Source organism: Taudactylus pleione, unplaced genomic scaffold (genome assembly GCF_031769625.1).
Source record: "Taudactylus pleione unplaced genomic scaffold, aTauple2 ptg000524l, whole genome shotgun sequence".
NCBI lineage: Eukaryota > Metazoa > Chordata > Amphibia > Anura > Myobatrachidae > Taudactylus > Taudactylus pleione.
In genome coordinates, this window is record NW_028284926.1 from 2,335,306 (window position 1) to 2,351,365 (window position 16,060).

Here is a 16,060-nt window from a genome sequence, read left to right on the forward strand (position 1 = left end):
CACTTTTCACTCTGGGCCTGATTCAGAGCCGGACGCTATTTGCACTCGCTCGTCCAGAAAAAGGGGCTGGCTATTTAAATTGACCGTTCGCTCTTTGTGGTCTGTTGACGCCTCTATATCTGAACGAGCAAACAAAACATGTGCTCGCTATTTTGTAAAGACATCCCCTGGCCGCTCGCATCATATGTTAATTATGCACACCCCTAAAATGCCTGTTTTGACCGTTTGCCACGCCTGCGTTCGGATCTCCACTCCTCGTTTTCATGCACCTTCCCCTGTTACCACCCACAAACGCCTCATCCTGTCACTCAAATTAGCAGGCATTCGCTATTTAGCGAGCACACGATTTTCGGCCACGCTGACTGGTTCGCGCATGCGTACTAAAACCCATACGCATGTGCAGTTGTGCGAACATCGCTCGGAGCGAACGAGCGGCCGCTTTCAAGCGGCTCTGAATCAGGCCCTCTGTCTCCTAACACTGCTTAGTAAATAGACCCCATAGTGCCATCCAATCATCTCCTGTCATTCTTCAAACACAGCTTGCAAAGTGACAGGTAGGAGCTGACTGATTGGTACTTTATCTCTCTCCAAGGCTTAGTACATAGACCCAAGAATCACTGTTGTCACAATTGATGTTTTTATTAATATTTGTATCCCTGCATATGGGAAGGGAACATTCTGGGTAGCCTGACACATAGCCACTCATATTTGGATTTCAGTTGTCAGCATTTGTGTTTTCATTACTCCATTTACTTGTGTGAGTGAGGACACTTCATAGACCCCACTCAGACCGCAGTTACAATACAAACGCTCGCTAACCTCCACATGCCAAACGCGATCACCCTTGTCACGCAGTATCACTTGTGTTTAATGCCCTAGGATTGGTGCCCCATAGGATTAGACCGGAAATGTGACTTACTACTAGCTCAACCAGGGGAGTGATTAGAAATGAATGGTCCATAGAGTACATTTTTAAAGGGCCCTCAGTGAGGTCAGTAATCTGTAGGTGCACCCTCCGCATTCAGTATATGTTTGCAGGGCAATAGGGTAGGGTATCTAAATTGGTAGCATTTGGGAGAAGGGTGCAATAGGAATTTGACTCCCTGATGCACTAGTAAGCATTTTTATTTATTATGGGCTGGGTCTCATAGGCTCAAAGTCAGAAAGAACAAAATAAAGCAGATGCTGCTCTGTAACCTAGTTAAAGACTGAAAAAATGTGGTCATCATTTAATGTTATCCGAGGTACCAAGTTAATTTGCATCACATGAGGAGCGGGTCCAGTTTGTGGCAGGATAGACTGGTGGCGGAATGCGTGGCTGGTAGTAGCAATGCTCTAGTACAGTATAGGAGAGTGGAAATGCCCGTGGCCAGGAAGTGTTTCCTCCCTGCGTGGCTTCAGGTAGATCAGGATGGCAGACACAACAATCCGGCATCTGCTGAAAACCGGAGAGTCAAACACCGCCGTGTCCCCTATCCCTCAGGGCAATACTTACATTCCTGATTTCACAGTTGTGCTAAGGAGATACTGTAGCATCGCGGGTACCTGGATATTTTGAAAAATAAGTATTACAAACAGTAGATGTATATATGGAAGTACAAAATATATTAATTGTTCTATTACATTAATTTTACTATTTGCATGGTCCTTGTGGGTTACTTACTTGCACCTCTCAGGACAGCACAGTAGGTGTAGTGGTGAGCATTACTGCCTCACAGCACTGATGTCTTGGGTTTGATTCCCACCAAGGCCCTATCTGTATGGAGTTTGTATGTTCTGGATGTGTTTCTTCCCACAAGCGAAATCACACTAGTACACGGTAATTTTGGTTTCTGACAAAAAATGACCCCACCTAGTAAGTGTGTGTCTAGCTGATAGGGATCATAGATTGTAAGCTCCTGGGGCAGGGACTGATGTGAACGACTAAAATACCCTATGTACAGCGCTGCGGAATATGTGTGCGCTATTATATATATAACTTATAATAAATGAAATAATTGCTCAAAAGTGCAAATCTGCACTAGAACTGTAACAACTAATATAAAGTGACACGATTGAGGCCATTTGTACAGATATAAAATGGGGATATAGGGCCCTGATTCACAGATGTACACTAATCACACAGCCGCGGCGTATTTGTACGCACAATATGACAATGCCACACGAGGCTTCTTGAGTAAGTAGACACCTCCTGCCGGATTCTCTGATCCGGTGCTGCTGCACCCAAAGATTCAGCATTGGATCATCTGCGTGAACTTCGGTCATCTGAGTGACCTTCATGCTCCGCAGGATGACCGGGGAATTCACGCTGCTGAAGCCAGTTAAGCTGCTCCCAAGGACGCAGCCGCTGCGTACAAATCTGCAGCTGTGGAATTAGCGTACAACTCTTTATCAGGCCCAAAGTTGTGTTAACATTCCCCAAAGAATGCGCAAATTGCTAAAAATCGCCAGAGCCATATGCAGACAGAATTGCGTGCGTGCTGCTGCGCACATCACAGAGAATTATGCTCCTTTTACTGCGCGCATGAGGCAGAAGAAGTGACGTTGGGACTGCAATGTGCCACCATTACCAGCGTTTCCACGCCACTCCAGCGGTGCGTCAGGGATTCACTTTTCATTTAATTGCCCTCTGTATAACTGACATGTGACTAATGTCTAATGCAAATGAGACATACAGACAATACTGTTTGATTGGTTGCTGTGGTTTTAGTATAAGATTTGCACCTCTCATCACTAATGTTAGTCAATGACCCTTATTATTCTGACTGTAGACAACTGCGCCCGTCCTGTGGATTTGTGGTGGAATGACCATGACCTGTCACCGATAGACACTACAGTATGTCACATTATGTGTAAAACAAACTATAGGAATTTCACTGTGCTTAAGAGCTTCACTCCAAGTCAATAAGCCAATAAAGGTGTCACCTCTACTTCCATTCTTTCCTGTCCTACCCTGAGCTGCCTGTATTGATTTTAATTCATACCCAATAGGAAAGTAAAATAAATAAAAAAAGAGAACTGTAGTTTAATGAGCTCTTTACTTTTAATTCACTGACAATGACAAAGTGCCTTTTTCTTGAGCTTGTCTTAGGCTGTTAGTTGTTCTGTAGAATAAGCCTGATTGAGGTCATGCATGCAGCCACTTTGTAAGCTGATCCCTCTCCCCTAAGCCACCAGCCAGGCTTGCATAGGGGCGCACTCACACACAGCATTCCTGTCATCCCTGGAGCTGCTTCCAGCCTGAGTGTGCAGCAGCCTTTACAAAACTCACCAGGGGCTGAGAGGGAATAGCAGTTCTGCTGCAGCCAGGGTACAGGGAAGGGACCAGGCTTTGCATGTGCAGCAGACAGGCTATACATTTGCATTTGCAAACCAGAGGAGACAGTCGATGCTGACAGCCATGAACTAGGCACATCCATTGGAGCTGAAGCTATCACAAGGGTGCAATAAAAAAAATTGTGCAGCTGTAGGATCTGTTCCCCTTACTATAGCATTACTGAACAACTGGAAGGGAACCAGCAGAGTTTTTTCTTGTTGCTATTATTATTTGCTCTGCAAGTTTGCGCCCAGATGGCATCATGCGTCTTGGTTGCGCTTTGCGCAACGCTGCTGGTGTGCGCACAGTGCAACGTTCTGAGGAAAGCCACAGATAGCAGCGGCAGGAGATCCAGCCGGATCCAGCATGGGCAGTGCACATACACCTTCATCCTTCCTGAGCAAGAGGGGAGCTGCCCTGGTGCAGCCACCACAGACCAGTACAACACCAACTCCCTGCAGAGGGATGCACCCCAAATGGAGCAGGACTTCTCTACCCAGAAGATCCAGCATCTGGAGCATGTGATGGAGAATTACACTCAGTGGCTGCAAAAAGTAAGTGTTGCACTTTCTAATGCCAAGATTGAGAGAGTTACGCAGTATCATTAGTACAGATAAAGGATCATGTGGCTTTGTTGTCCTTTAATGTATCAGTAGGGTGCAATGTATCATTTATCCAATACTAGTGCACGGTCTCATCCAGAAGGTGCAATTGTAAAATGCAATGTGGGTACATAAGGAGAGTTATAATAAGTTTGTGTCGGTTCTTTGCTGAGCTGCTGACTCACTGCACAGTCACTGTAGGAGAGTAGGGATCTTCTTCCCCACTGGCTGTAGGCAGCGTGCACTATCACTGACTCCAGGCAAACTGCGGGGATTATTAATAATGTGCTAAAACATAGCAGCTATTTATAGAGAAGCTATCCAGGGGAAATGCCAACAAACATACCTGGCAATATAATATGCGCACATCTAACCTTTCCACAAGCTAATAGATCTAAATGCTTGAACAGGCTGTTTTCATGGGGGGAGCTGGATTAATTTATCTGACAAGTGATCATTCATAGTAATCAGCGCAGTGTACTAATATACAGACAGAGCTCACTGCAAGTACTGTATGTGTAGTTGTGTACGGTTACTGTTATAATTAAGGTGCCCATCCAATTGCTGATAATACTGAGCGATTGCACGATTAGGACATCGTAATCGTGCAATCGCACAGGTATCGGCTGCAAATCGGGCATTTAAATGTCTAAAACGACCAGCGAGGCGCGTGCCCGCTGGTCATTTCTGACATCTATCATCGTCCGGACATGACAAGCAATCTGACGACCGTCGTCAGGTTGCCCATGTTCGGGGATTATTGATGTGCATACACTGAGCGTTCAGCGTATGCACTTCACCCCGCGGGAGACGACGGCGCGATTACGATGTCGTAATCGTGCCGTCGTCCCCGCATCTACAAGTGGATGGGCACCTTTACTTGTATAACACAGCAGTAATGGCCGGGTACACACTAGACGATATGTCGTCCGATCCGGGCGGAATGGATGACGAATTGGGCACATCATCTAGTGTGTAGCTCCCGACACGCGCTCCCGCGTGTCATCAGCGACATCACATGCAGGTCCGGCGAGCTACATCGTTAGCGAGGGCCATGCTGCCGAATGCAGCATGGCCCCTGACGTCGCTTCCTGGCATCGGCAAGTGTGTACACATTTGCTTATGCTGGCACCCCGCATCAGCAAATGAGGTCAGTACACACTAGACATTGTCACCTACATTGCTCCCTACAAATCACCTACATCGCTCCCGCGTGTCATCGGCGACATCGCATGCAGGTCCGGCGAGCTACATAGTTAGCGAGGGCCATGCTGCTGAATGCAGCATGGCCCCTGACGTCGCTTCCGGGCATCGGCAAGTGTGTACACATTTGCTGATGCTGGCACCCCGCATCAGCAAATGAGGTCGGTACACACTAGACACTGTCACCTACATCGCTTCCGCGGTCGCTAGCGATGATCATTTGGTTTTTATGTGCTTCACATCAAACCTAGCGATATCTCTAGGGACCTGTAGTAGGTTACTGAAGGACGGACCAGTGATCGCTCTGTCGTTCGTTACCTCATTCCAGTGTGTACGGGCAATTCCTGTTCAAGGGTATTTGCTTCAAAGTTGGAACGAATGCCTGTCGCTCAAGTGTGTACCCAGCTTTAGAGGGGCAAGTCAGTTAGCAACGATGGCTGCGTCTTTCCACTACAAAATTTTGCTCATATCCCATAGAGGTGCGCAGGAAAATATCCAATGTTGTTGTGCCACATTGCTGCTAACTGAAATGCAAACTTCTAGGGTAGAGCTTCCCAAACACCACCATTACAATCCATTTAAAGTTTTAAGGCTATACGAACTTGTGTCCAGATCATATTAGTTAAGTCCACTGTGCTCAAGCCTTGATATCCTTAAAACCTGGACTGTAATGGCAGAGTTTTGGAAACACTGTTCTAGGGAAATTCAATTCAGCGTGATGGTCGTGACGTGCCTCCAAATCGGTCAGGCAAATGCAAATTGCCCCCAGTACCTCCGATAACTTTCTCTTGCATCCCATAGAGGTGTGAGGGAAATTAGCAAAGGTCTGGTACTGCGGATGTGCGCAGTCGGACATTGCATTGAGATCAGCCGGCATGTTGAGTTCCATCTAAATTCAAATATGCAAATGCATATTTTTACATTTACAAAAAAGAATGTTCTCTTCACTCATCTGATTTTTTAAAAATGTTATTCTACCTTATTATGATTTTCAGGTCAATATTTTGACTATATTGCTATAATATTATAATGCTACAGGGTATGAAAGAAAGATGTATTTGTATAGATATTCATAAATAATCTGAAGTCATTGATAAAGCACAAAGTAATTCAATTACAATGTTGTCCATTAAATAAAATGATTAAATACTGTACATCTAGACTGCATACATTATTTGTTACAAAAGAAAGGAGTAGAATATATTACCTGTAGGGCTGCGATTCTCTTACACTTTCTAATACTTTATATTGTTATTGGCATTTCTGCTTCACTTTCAGTTCTGGGCAAAACGACATCTAATAGTCATGTGTCTTTACAATGGTATCGTCTATGTGTTTATAAAATTGTCAATAAGATTGTTTTCATAGGTTTGTCTGTTGTGCCACCTTATACATACATATATATATATATATATATATATATATATATATATATTTGTCTTTTGTAGATGTATCATTCTTTGATGTGTAATATCTATCTATCTAACTATCTATCTATCTATCTATCTATCTATCTATCTATCTATCTATCTATCTGATATCTATCTATCTATCTATCTCCTATCTATCTATCTATCTATCTATCTATCTATCTATCTATCTGTCTGTCTGTCTGTCTGTCTGTCTGTCTGTCTGTCTGTCTGTCTGTCTGTCTATCTATCTATCTATCTATCTATCTATCACATATCTATCTATCTCATATCTATCTATCTATCTATCTATCTATCTATCTCATATCAACCTATCTATCTATCTATCTATCTATCTATCTATCTATCTATCTATCTATCTATCTATCACATATCTATCTATCTCATATCTATATATCTATCCATGTATCTATCTATCTATCTATCTATCTATCTATCTATCTATCTATCTATCTATATCATATCTTTCTGTGTATGTATGTATGTGTCTATCTATCTATGTAATATCTATCTATCTATCTATCTATCTATCTATCTATCTATCTATCTATCTATCTATCTCATATCTATCTATCTATCTAATATCTATCTATCTCATATCTATCTATCTAGCTATATCATATCTATCTATCTATCTATCTATCTATCTATCTATCTATCTATCTATCTATCTGTGAATCTAGCTCATATGTCTCTATCTTATTACATAACACATTTCTTACCCAGAGTATATGACATAAAGCCCCTCTGGCAGGCTGTGTACAGGAGAATGAGGTGTAGTAATGTTACCACATTGCAGATGAGTCGCTGGGTAAGGTCACTAGTATATAAATAAACTCAGCCCCAGTCTGTCACAATAAGACCTTTCAGCGCGGCACCGTTCTCTGATAATTCATCTACACTTATCGCTATTGTTATATTATAATGCATATTTGTTATCTGCACATATGCACAACACCATGCATTGGATATATGTGACCATGTTTATTTTTGCATGTGCCGTGTCATGTCTGCTATAGTGCTAGTGACTTGTCATTGTGGTCCTAGCGCTGATTCCTATCAGTTCTTTTACTGCTGTTTGCATATTTATCACTGCTATGGTTACTAGTGGCCACTAGGGACAGCGATGAGATCTCATTTCTAAGTTTTTTTAACTTAAACAACTAAACTCTATTGACTGTACATGAAATAAAAGCATTAGCCTCTCAAAAATGACATAACAGAAGTGATCTGGCTTACCAACCTCAAAAAGACCATGCGCTTCCAAATTCAGCGGAAAAGCCAGTTACTGTGGCCCTTTATGAGATTTCACAAGATCAGCTCACAAGTTAAGAAAATATTTCTTTTCTTTACATCTGTGAATTTTTAAAAGACACATTTGACCCATAAGATTGACTGTATCCAGATAATACGCTGTGCTCTCTCACTGCAGGGGATGTACTGCAGACCCAGTGTATACAAACCAAGCCTTTATCTGGCCTGGGGTAACATCTAAGCCCCCCGTATGGTTCACCCTTCAGTACAGTGGCGGCTTATAACATTAACAGCTATTCTTCTCATAATAAATCATATTTTAGCAACTGCAGGAACTCTCACTCCCCTGTCAGGAATCTGTGTCAGTAGCCAGGCTGAGACCCACAGCAGTAAGCTCTAAGCCCTCTGCTTCATGTAATACTACTGCTGTCACTTGTACTAATAACATGTTGTTTTGTCTCAGCCCGGTATAATGAAATCCTCTGTTTGACTCAGAATTAATTGGAAATGATCCACCAAGCTAATACTGTTTGATCTCTGCGTATGTGTTTATACGCTGGTCCGGTGGGAGCCGTCACAACACGATGTGGCTGGCGGGTTAATGAAGGTGCAATAGGATGTGACTTTGCAGGGTGGTTTATACAATTCCACTGTTCTGCATTGTCACATAGTGAATATTTGGTAAGAATAAATGAACATACTTATACAGATGTGTCCTCACACACCTACAGTACCCCCACATCGCGCCAAAAAGCCACATTAGCTGCACCACGGACTTTGCAACTTAGCCACGCCAGAGATTTTATCACAATTCAACAAAGTGACGATGCACGGGTTCCCTGAATTGCCGCTGACATTTCACGTAGCTTCTGCGACTCAGTTGCTAATCTGTGTAAAAAAACAAAAGATGGAGGTCAGGTACGAGTGACCCACGCCATTCCTTGCGCCATGCATCGTTATGCTTAATCCGTGTCTTTACACCAATTCCTTTGTAATACAAATACTAATCCTAAGGGGTCTATTTACTAAGCAGTGTCAGGAGACAAAGCAAAATGAGATAAGGTGCCAGCCAATCAGCTCCCAACTGCCATGTCACAGGCTGTGTTTGAAAAATGACAGTTGGGAGCTGATTGGCTGGCACCTTATCACTTTTCACTCTGTCTCCTAACACTGCTTAGTAACTAGAGCCCTAAGTACCTAGGACGCTATAAGTGAATATAATAATACTATATAAGCGTGTAAGTTCCTCCGAGAGTCTTGCGTCATCAGATGTAAAATGTGCTAGGTGTGTGAGGACGCACCTGTACTGACAACAAACCAATCAGTGCTGTTTTATAAAGTATTGGCTGTTACGAAATTGGTGCACGACAGAAATGACTAATGGCGCGTACACACGGTACGATTAAAATGCACGATATGAACGATAACCGATATCGATCATATCGTTATCATTCATATGGTGCATTTTTCGGTGCCTCCAACCCACCAACGACCTGCAATGCGCGGGCATGTATGGACAATAGAGATATCGCCCATCGACCGTGCATGCAGGTCATCCTGGTTGATATCGACCAGGTTACTATAAGGACCCGCGATCGTTGATCACGGGACGCTGGCCGTCGTTGGTGGTGTGCTGGATGATCGATATCGATCATCCAGCACACACGGGAGATCGTTCAGCGATATCGTTATGACTGACGGTCGTCCGGGGTGTGTGCACCATTACTGTATGCCGGTGCAATGCTGTAGTGCCAGAGGGCTACGGTTTATGTCCGTGCTATATAAATAAATGTCACTAAGTCAGGGCCGAAACTAGGATTCTTGTCACCAGGGGCAAGACAGTAATTTGACGCCCCCCCATGTAATTCCCCCCGCAGTAGTGCCCATATTGTAATGCCCCCATAGTAATGCCCATATGTTAATACCCCCATATTAATGCCCCTGTAGTGCCCATGCTTTCATAGTAATGCCCCTGTATTGCCCATGCCACCATAGTAATATACCTGTAGTGCCCTTACAGTAATGCCCCTGTAGTGCTCATGCCTCCACAGTAATGCCCCTGTGGTAATGCCCCTGTAGTGCCCATGCCCCAATAGTAATGCCCCTGTAGTGCTCATGCCCCATTAGTAATGCCCCTTATTACCTATGCCCCCATAGTAATGCCCCTGTGGTAATGCCCCTGCCCCCATAATAATGCCCCTGTAGTGCAGCTTATTAAAAAAAAAAATACTTACCTTGAACCCCGCTCCTGCATCCAGCGTCGAGTCCGGTCCGCCGGCTGCTCCTTGGAACTATGGGGGAGATGTCATGACGTCTCCCCCATAGTGCCCGTGGGGAGAGCCGGAAGCTGGAGTTCGGGAGAGAACTCCAGCCTCCGGCTCCGGTTACACCGCGTCGCTGCAGAGAAGGAGCCGGGCGCCCGCTGGTAATAAATATTACCAGCGGACGTCTGGCTTGGAGCCTCTCTGCAGCAACGGGCTGGAGGTCACTGGCACCGGGTACAGCGGCTCACCCGGTGCATGTGCACCTCCAGCCCCCCCCTAGTTGCGGCCCTGACTAAGTGTTAATAAATATAAATACTTGACATCGCTGTGACTTGTGTGCCGCTGTTGGAATACATTACAGGCTAGAGCTGCTCTGTCTGTAAATATCGGTTCTCAAAACAAGCACCAGACATCTGGTTGGCTTTTGTTGGCTCTAGTGCTTTTGTTTTGACACATTTCATGTCATAAGTCATATTTATAACTGAGATGGTTGATTGAAGCTTTCTTTAAGTGCATACTTTTACATGTCATACTGTATGTTGATTTCTTGATAGAATAAGTGCATTGTTCCACAAAAAGCTTAGCGTGTCCACTTGTTAGTATCCACTAAATAGAAACATTGGCCCTCATTCAGAGCCGCTCGCTAGCGGCCGTACGCTCGTTCCGAGCGATTTTCGCACATCTGCGCATGCGTACGGTTTTTAGTACGCATGCGCGAACCAGTCAGTGCGGCCGAAAATCGCTTGTACGCTATATAGCGAGTGCCTGCTATTTTGAGTGACAGAATGAGGCGTATGTGGGTGGTAACAGGGGAAGGTGTTTGAAAATGGGGGAGTGGAATTCGAACGCAGGCATGCTTAAAGGTCAAAACGGGCGTTTTAAGGGAGTGCATAATTAATACAGCAGCGTCATTGACCACGTCACTTGTTTTTTTTTAACTCAGAACTGCTCGCAAAATAGCGGTTGAAAAAACCAACCACAAGAATAGCGAGCAGTTCATACGCTGTACGATGTACTCGATTAATCTAATAAATAGCGGACATGACGTATGGTGCGAGCGGCCAGGGGGCGTTTTTATCAAATAAACGAGCGTATGTTTTGCTCGCTCGTTCAGACTTAGAGGTGTGAACAGACTGCAATTTGCGAACGGATCATTTGAATAGCCACCCCTTGTTTTTGAACGAACGACCGCAAATAGCGAACGGCTCTGAATCAGGCTCATTGTTCCATCTAAGCTGGGTGAACTGGAAACTGAAGTGTCAGGAGAATCCTACACAGTGAGGCTGCACTGAGGATCTGCTGTTCAGTGCAACCCTGTATAATTATTTATCTCACAGGATATATTATTAACAGTCACATTTACTGATCACTGCTTCTTGGAAATAGTGATTCCAAAACATGCAAAACTATTAGTCAAATTGTTAATAGTTTTTTTATTTGTGGTTTGCTAAAGGAAAGGATCGCCAAATCTTCTCACCTGTCCGCCTGTACGTATTTAAACATCTTTTCCCTCTTGTGGATCAGGGGATATATTATATAATCATAAGTTGAAAACATGCTCTCAAACATACTGTATACAAAGATCAGCTAGCAGTATGTATCACGATATATATATATATATATATATATTATATATATATATATATATACAGAGCCGTAACTAGACTTTTTGGTGCCCTGTGCCAGAAAGAGCATTGGCGCCCCCCTCATTTTTCAAAGGGACATAATGCACCCAAAAAAGGGGAATGGCCTCATGGGGAAAGGCCAGGGAAGAGATAGTGGAGGCCAGGAGATGCTGGGGATAAATAGGGACATAATATAGTGCACCTGAGAGAGGGCCATGGCCTCATGGGGAAGGGCCATGGAAGAGATAGGGGAGGCCAGGAGATGCTGGGGATAAATAGGGACATAATATAGTGCACCTGAGAGAGGGCCATGGCCTCATGGGGAAGGGTCAGTGAAGAGATAGGGGAGGCCAGGAGATGTTGGGGATAAATAGGGACATAATATAGTGCACCTGAGAGAGGGCCATAGCCTCATGGGGAAGGGCCAGGGAAGAGATAGGGAGGCCAGGAGATGCTGGGGATAAATAGGGACATAATATAGTGCACCTGAGAGAGGGCCATGGCCTCATGGGGAAGGGCCAGGGAAGAGATAGGGGAGGCCAGGAGATGCTGGGGATAAATAGGGACATAAGATAGTGCACCTGAGAGAGGGCCATGGCCTCATGGGGAAGGGCCAGGGAAGAGATAGGAGAGGCCAGGAGATGCTGGGGATAAATAGGGACATAATATAGTGCACCTGAGAGAGGGCCATGACCTCATGGGGAAGGGCCAGGGAAGAGATAGGGGAGGCCAGGAGATACTGGGGATAAATAGGGACATAATATAGTGCACCTGAGAGAGGGCCATGGCCTCATGGGGAAGGGCCAGGGAAGAGATAGGGGAGGCCAGGAGACGCTGGGGATAAATAGGGACATAAGATAGTGCACCTGAGAGAGGGCCATGGCCTCATGGGGAAGGGCCAGGGAAGAGATAGGGGAGGCCAGGAGACGCTGGGGATAAATAGGGACATAAGATAGTGCACCTGAGAGAGGGCCATGGCCTCATGGGGAAGGGCCAGGGAAGAGATAGGGGAGGCCAGGAGATGCTGAGGATGAAATAAGAGGAGAATGATAATAAACAGACATTTGATAGACCCAAACAGCGCCCTCTGACCTGTGGTGCACTGTGCGATGGAACTGGCCGCACTAACCTAGCTACGGCCCTGTATATATATATATATATATATATATATATATATATATAAAGCAGCAGTTGTTTCCACTACACGGATACTGTAGTAATCTCATATTGTGCTATTATATCTTGTGTTTACTTTAGACTTGCTTATTAAGGGGCTGGAATCGTTATCACATGGGCTTGCATGCCTGGACAAGTGAAAAAGTGAAATTGGGACAAGATTTTGCTGGGAATTTTAATGAACTTGGGGAAATGTCCTCACTGTTTATCATAACATGCTTGGAATATTAGACTTGGTATGCATCCTATTAAAGAATAAATAGAAAATTGGTCTTTAGTGAATATTGAGGTCTCTCAGTTTTTTATGTTAAATTTATATAATGGGTTTTGTTAAATGCAGGCTGTGCTCGCAGCATAGAAATTCAAAATTCAGAGATACAATAGGCTTAAAATGACATTAATTAAATTGCTAATATGTGATGTGTGCTGTAGTTAAGAACTGGATAAGAACACTGTTATGCTCTATTAAAATAGCTTAAATGTACAATATTTGCATGAGAGCAGCATGATCATTGCCCATGTACAGCTTGTGGGGAGCCTGGGAAGGCACCACCCTACAAATTAAGGAGCAGGGAACAACTAAAGGAAGTACACTGCGCATTACGTCCTGCTTCTTGTGTTACATCATGCCGTTACATGTGCCGGAGTGGGGTGGCTGGTGTAGGGCGCCTCTGAGCCCCTTTATAGCGCTGGCGGTCAATTTTAACTATGGTTCTCCAAAGCAACATGTACACTACAGTAATTAACGTTCATAGGTAATTGCCTATTTTCAGGATTGTTTTAAGCCTATAAAGTGCAGTGGTGCGTGTAAGTGATTAAGTCATTAGATTCTAATAAGACCTAATATTTTCTTTGGCTGTTTGCTGTCAGTGAAACAGGTTTGCAAGTTAATAAATTCTTGAAAATATCTGCACGTATCTGAAAATGATCCCTAACATACAGTAACTAACGTCACAGGATGATCCCTGGGACAGAAAGTTCATTATCAGTAAAGTTGATACATTTTTTTGTATTTATTTTTATCAGTTGTGCTAGTTAGGTAGAACGTGTAGGAACACGGCCCTTGTAAGTCTCCATTTCCTCTGAGAACTGTAGCTGTTCCAGATATAACAATCCCGCTTTGCAGCTTTTCTTGTTATTTGTTTTTTTCAAGAAGTTATTGAAAATTTTTCAGTTTATGAATTGAAAAACGTTTTTCTGCGTGACCCCTGCGCTCTGAGCCGCTGGCCAAGAAATTTTTTGCAGAAAACCCGAACTTTCCTGGTGCCGTTAGAAGAAGCAAAATGTTCTGCAGGAAGATGAATTATTATCTGTTTATTTTGTTACCTTTGTGCAGCACAAAAGCCCAACGTACTGTAAACTAACGTAATACATCCTAATGGTTCCCATACAAACATGACTGCTGATAGGAGCAGAAAGAATATATGTTTTCACCAATGGAATGGAGATGGTTTCAATTCACTGTAGATTGATGGATCCCCAGATACTGGAAGAGACATTAAACTTGCTGGAGCCAAGTATTTGCAACCATAATAAATACTTAATAACGGAGCTCAAGGCAACACTTGTTAAACTAAAACAATGATTCTGCAGATGAAACAAATATCTGATAGGTTAAAAGTCTCCCATTATCTGCATTTTCCGCATTGTACATCACTATAAAACATATAACTGATAACGATGACTACAATTGTATAAAATATATGGTGGCAGCAAATACACTGTTGCAACTGTCTCATATTTCACAAGTTTTAATTATTTCTCTCGGGAAATATCCTTATTTTTCAATAGCAGCCAACGCTAAATCAACGTTTTTACTATTCTGAATATTGGAGGCAATTTCCATTTATTGGCTCTTATATTGTAAACTGTAAAGTACATGTTTATCAAATAGGAGAATTTGAATGTTAAGAAAAGATCGCATTCTAATGCAGTTCTATAAACATGTCGTGAGGCAGATCACAGTGTAATAAGTGCTAGTATCTATGCACCAATAATTTAATAATTTATTAATTAAAAGGGGTCTATTTGCCAAGACCCTGCTGTAACAATCATCATGTGTTGTTGCCTATTTCAGTGATACACCATGTTCTACCGCGCTCCCAGAGAAAATCTCCCTCCTCGGCAATTGTTTTGTCCAGGTTACATTATTATTATTATTATTATCATCATTTATTTGTATGGCGCCACAAATGTTCCGCAGCGTCTTACAAAGCACATAAACAAGTTGTAGACAAGCGACTTACAGAACAATACAATACAGGACCAGGACATGGATAATATACATTGCTACATTAGTGACCATAACACCCAGATAAGCAACAGAGCGTAAGCCACCAAGTGTTAGGTGCCCTAGTGGTGAGTAAGAAATAGATGACACATAGTAGGGAGAAGTACAAGAGGTTAGAGGGCCCTGCTCATAAGAGCTTACATTCTAAAAGGGGAGGGGAAGACAAACAGGGGTGACACAGATGGGGAGGAAGGTATATGTATGAGGGAGTTAGAATGACAGCTGGTAGGCTGTTACATCCAGACTAACGTTGCTGGCACACGGTTAAACTGAACTACAGTACATATAGATTGGACCACAACTGAGGTCATGATTGCCTACACTGTTTAAGTCCTTCTGGTAGAGGCCTGGAGGGGACAGCCCACTTCAATGGGGGATGGGGGAGAGGAGCGTGGTGCTGCATTTTTGTCATTGTGGCCTTACACCCCTGCTGTTTAAAGCCACAATCTGAGGCAAAACGCATCACAAAACCTCTCGGCCGCCCATTTCCGTCGGGAAGTGGTCAGAATAAGGAGTCTGGCCTGCTCTGTAGGGAGGCCAGTAGAACCCTCCAGATACCGGACTCTCCTGGACCCTCTGTATGATTGAGATTTTCAGATCTGGTTCAGAGTTAACTGTATTTTTGACTTATTTCTGTAGGTGTTTCTATATTTTATTCCAAGGATTTTAATATCCAATATCTATTTGGCTCCATATTTGAGAGGGATCTTGTTATTTTCTGGAATACTAATTATCATGCAAAGTAATAATAATAACGATAAATTAATCTTGAAATCTGGCAATCATTAAACGTGTTTTTAATGTCAACTCTACAATTACAGAAATTAAATCTGTTGCTACTTAGACGATTGTAGGAAAGAAAAGCTAAAGAAGACTCGGGGCTATTGCACATATTCTGCA

General features: G+C 43.4%; 1 protein-coding gene across 1 annotated transcript in view; it reads left to right on the forward strand.

The window, feature by feature from the left end:
- The first annotated feature begins 3,222 nt into the window (after positions 1–3,222).
- Positions 3,223–16,060, forward strand: part of ANGPT1 (angiopoietin 1) — a 409,517-nt gene continuing 396,679 nt past the window's right edge. The window contains exon 1 of the mRNA XM_088450785.1: positions 3,223–3,870. Within this exon, the coding sequence (XP_088306911.1) occupies positions 3,571–3,870 (300 nt within the window). The 5' untranslated portion in view covers positions 3,223–3,570. The remainder of the gene's footprint in view (positions 3,871–16,060) is intronic.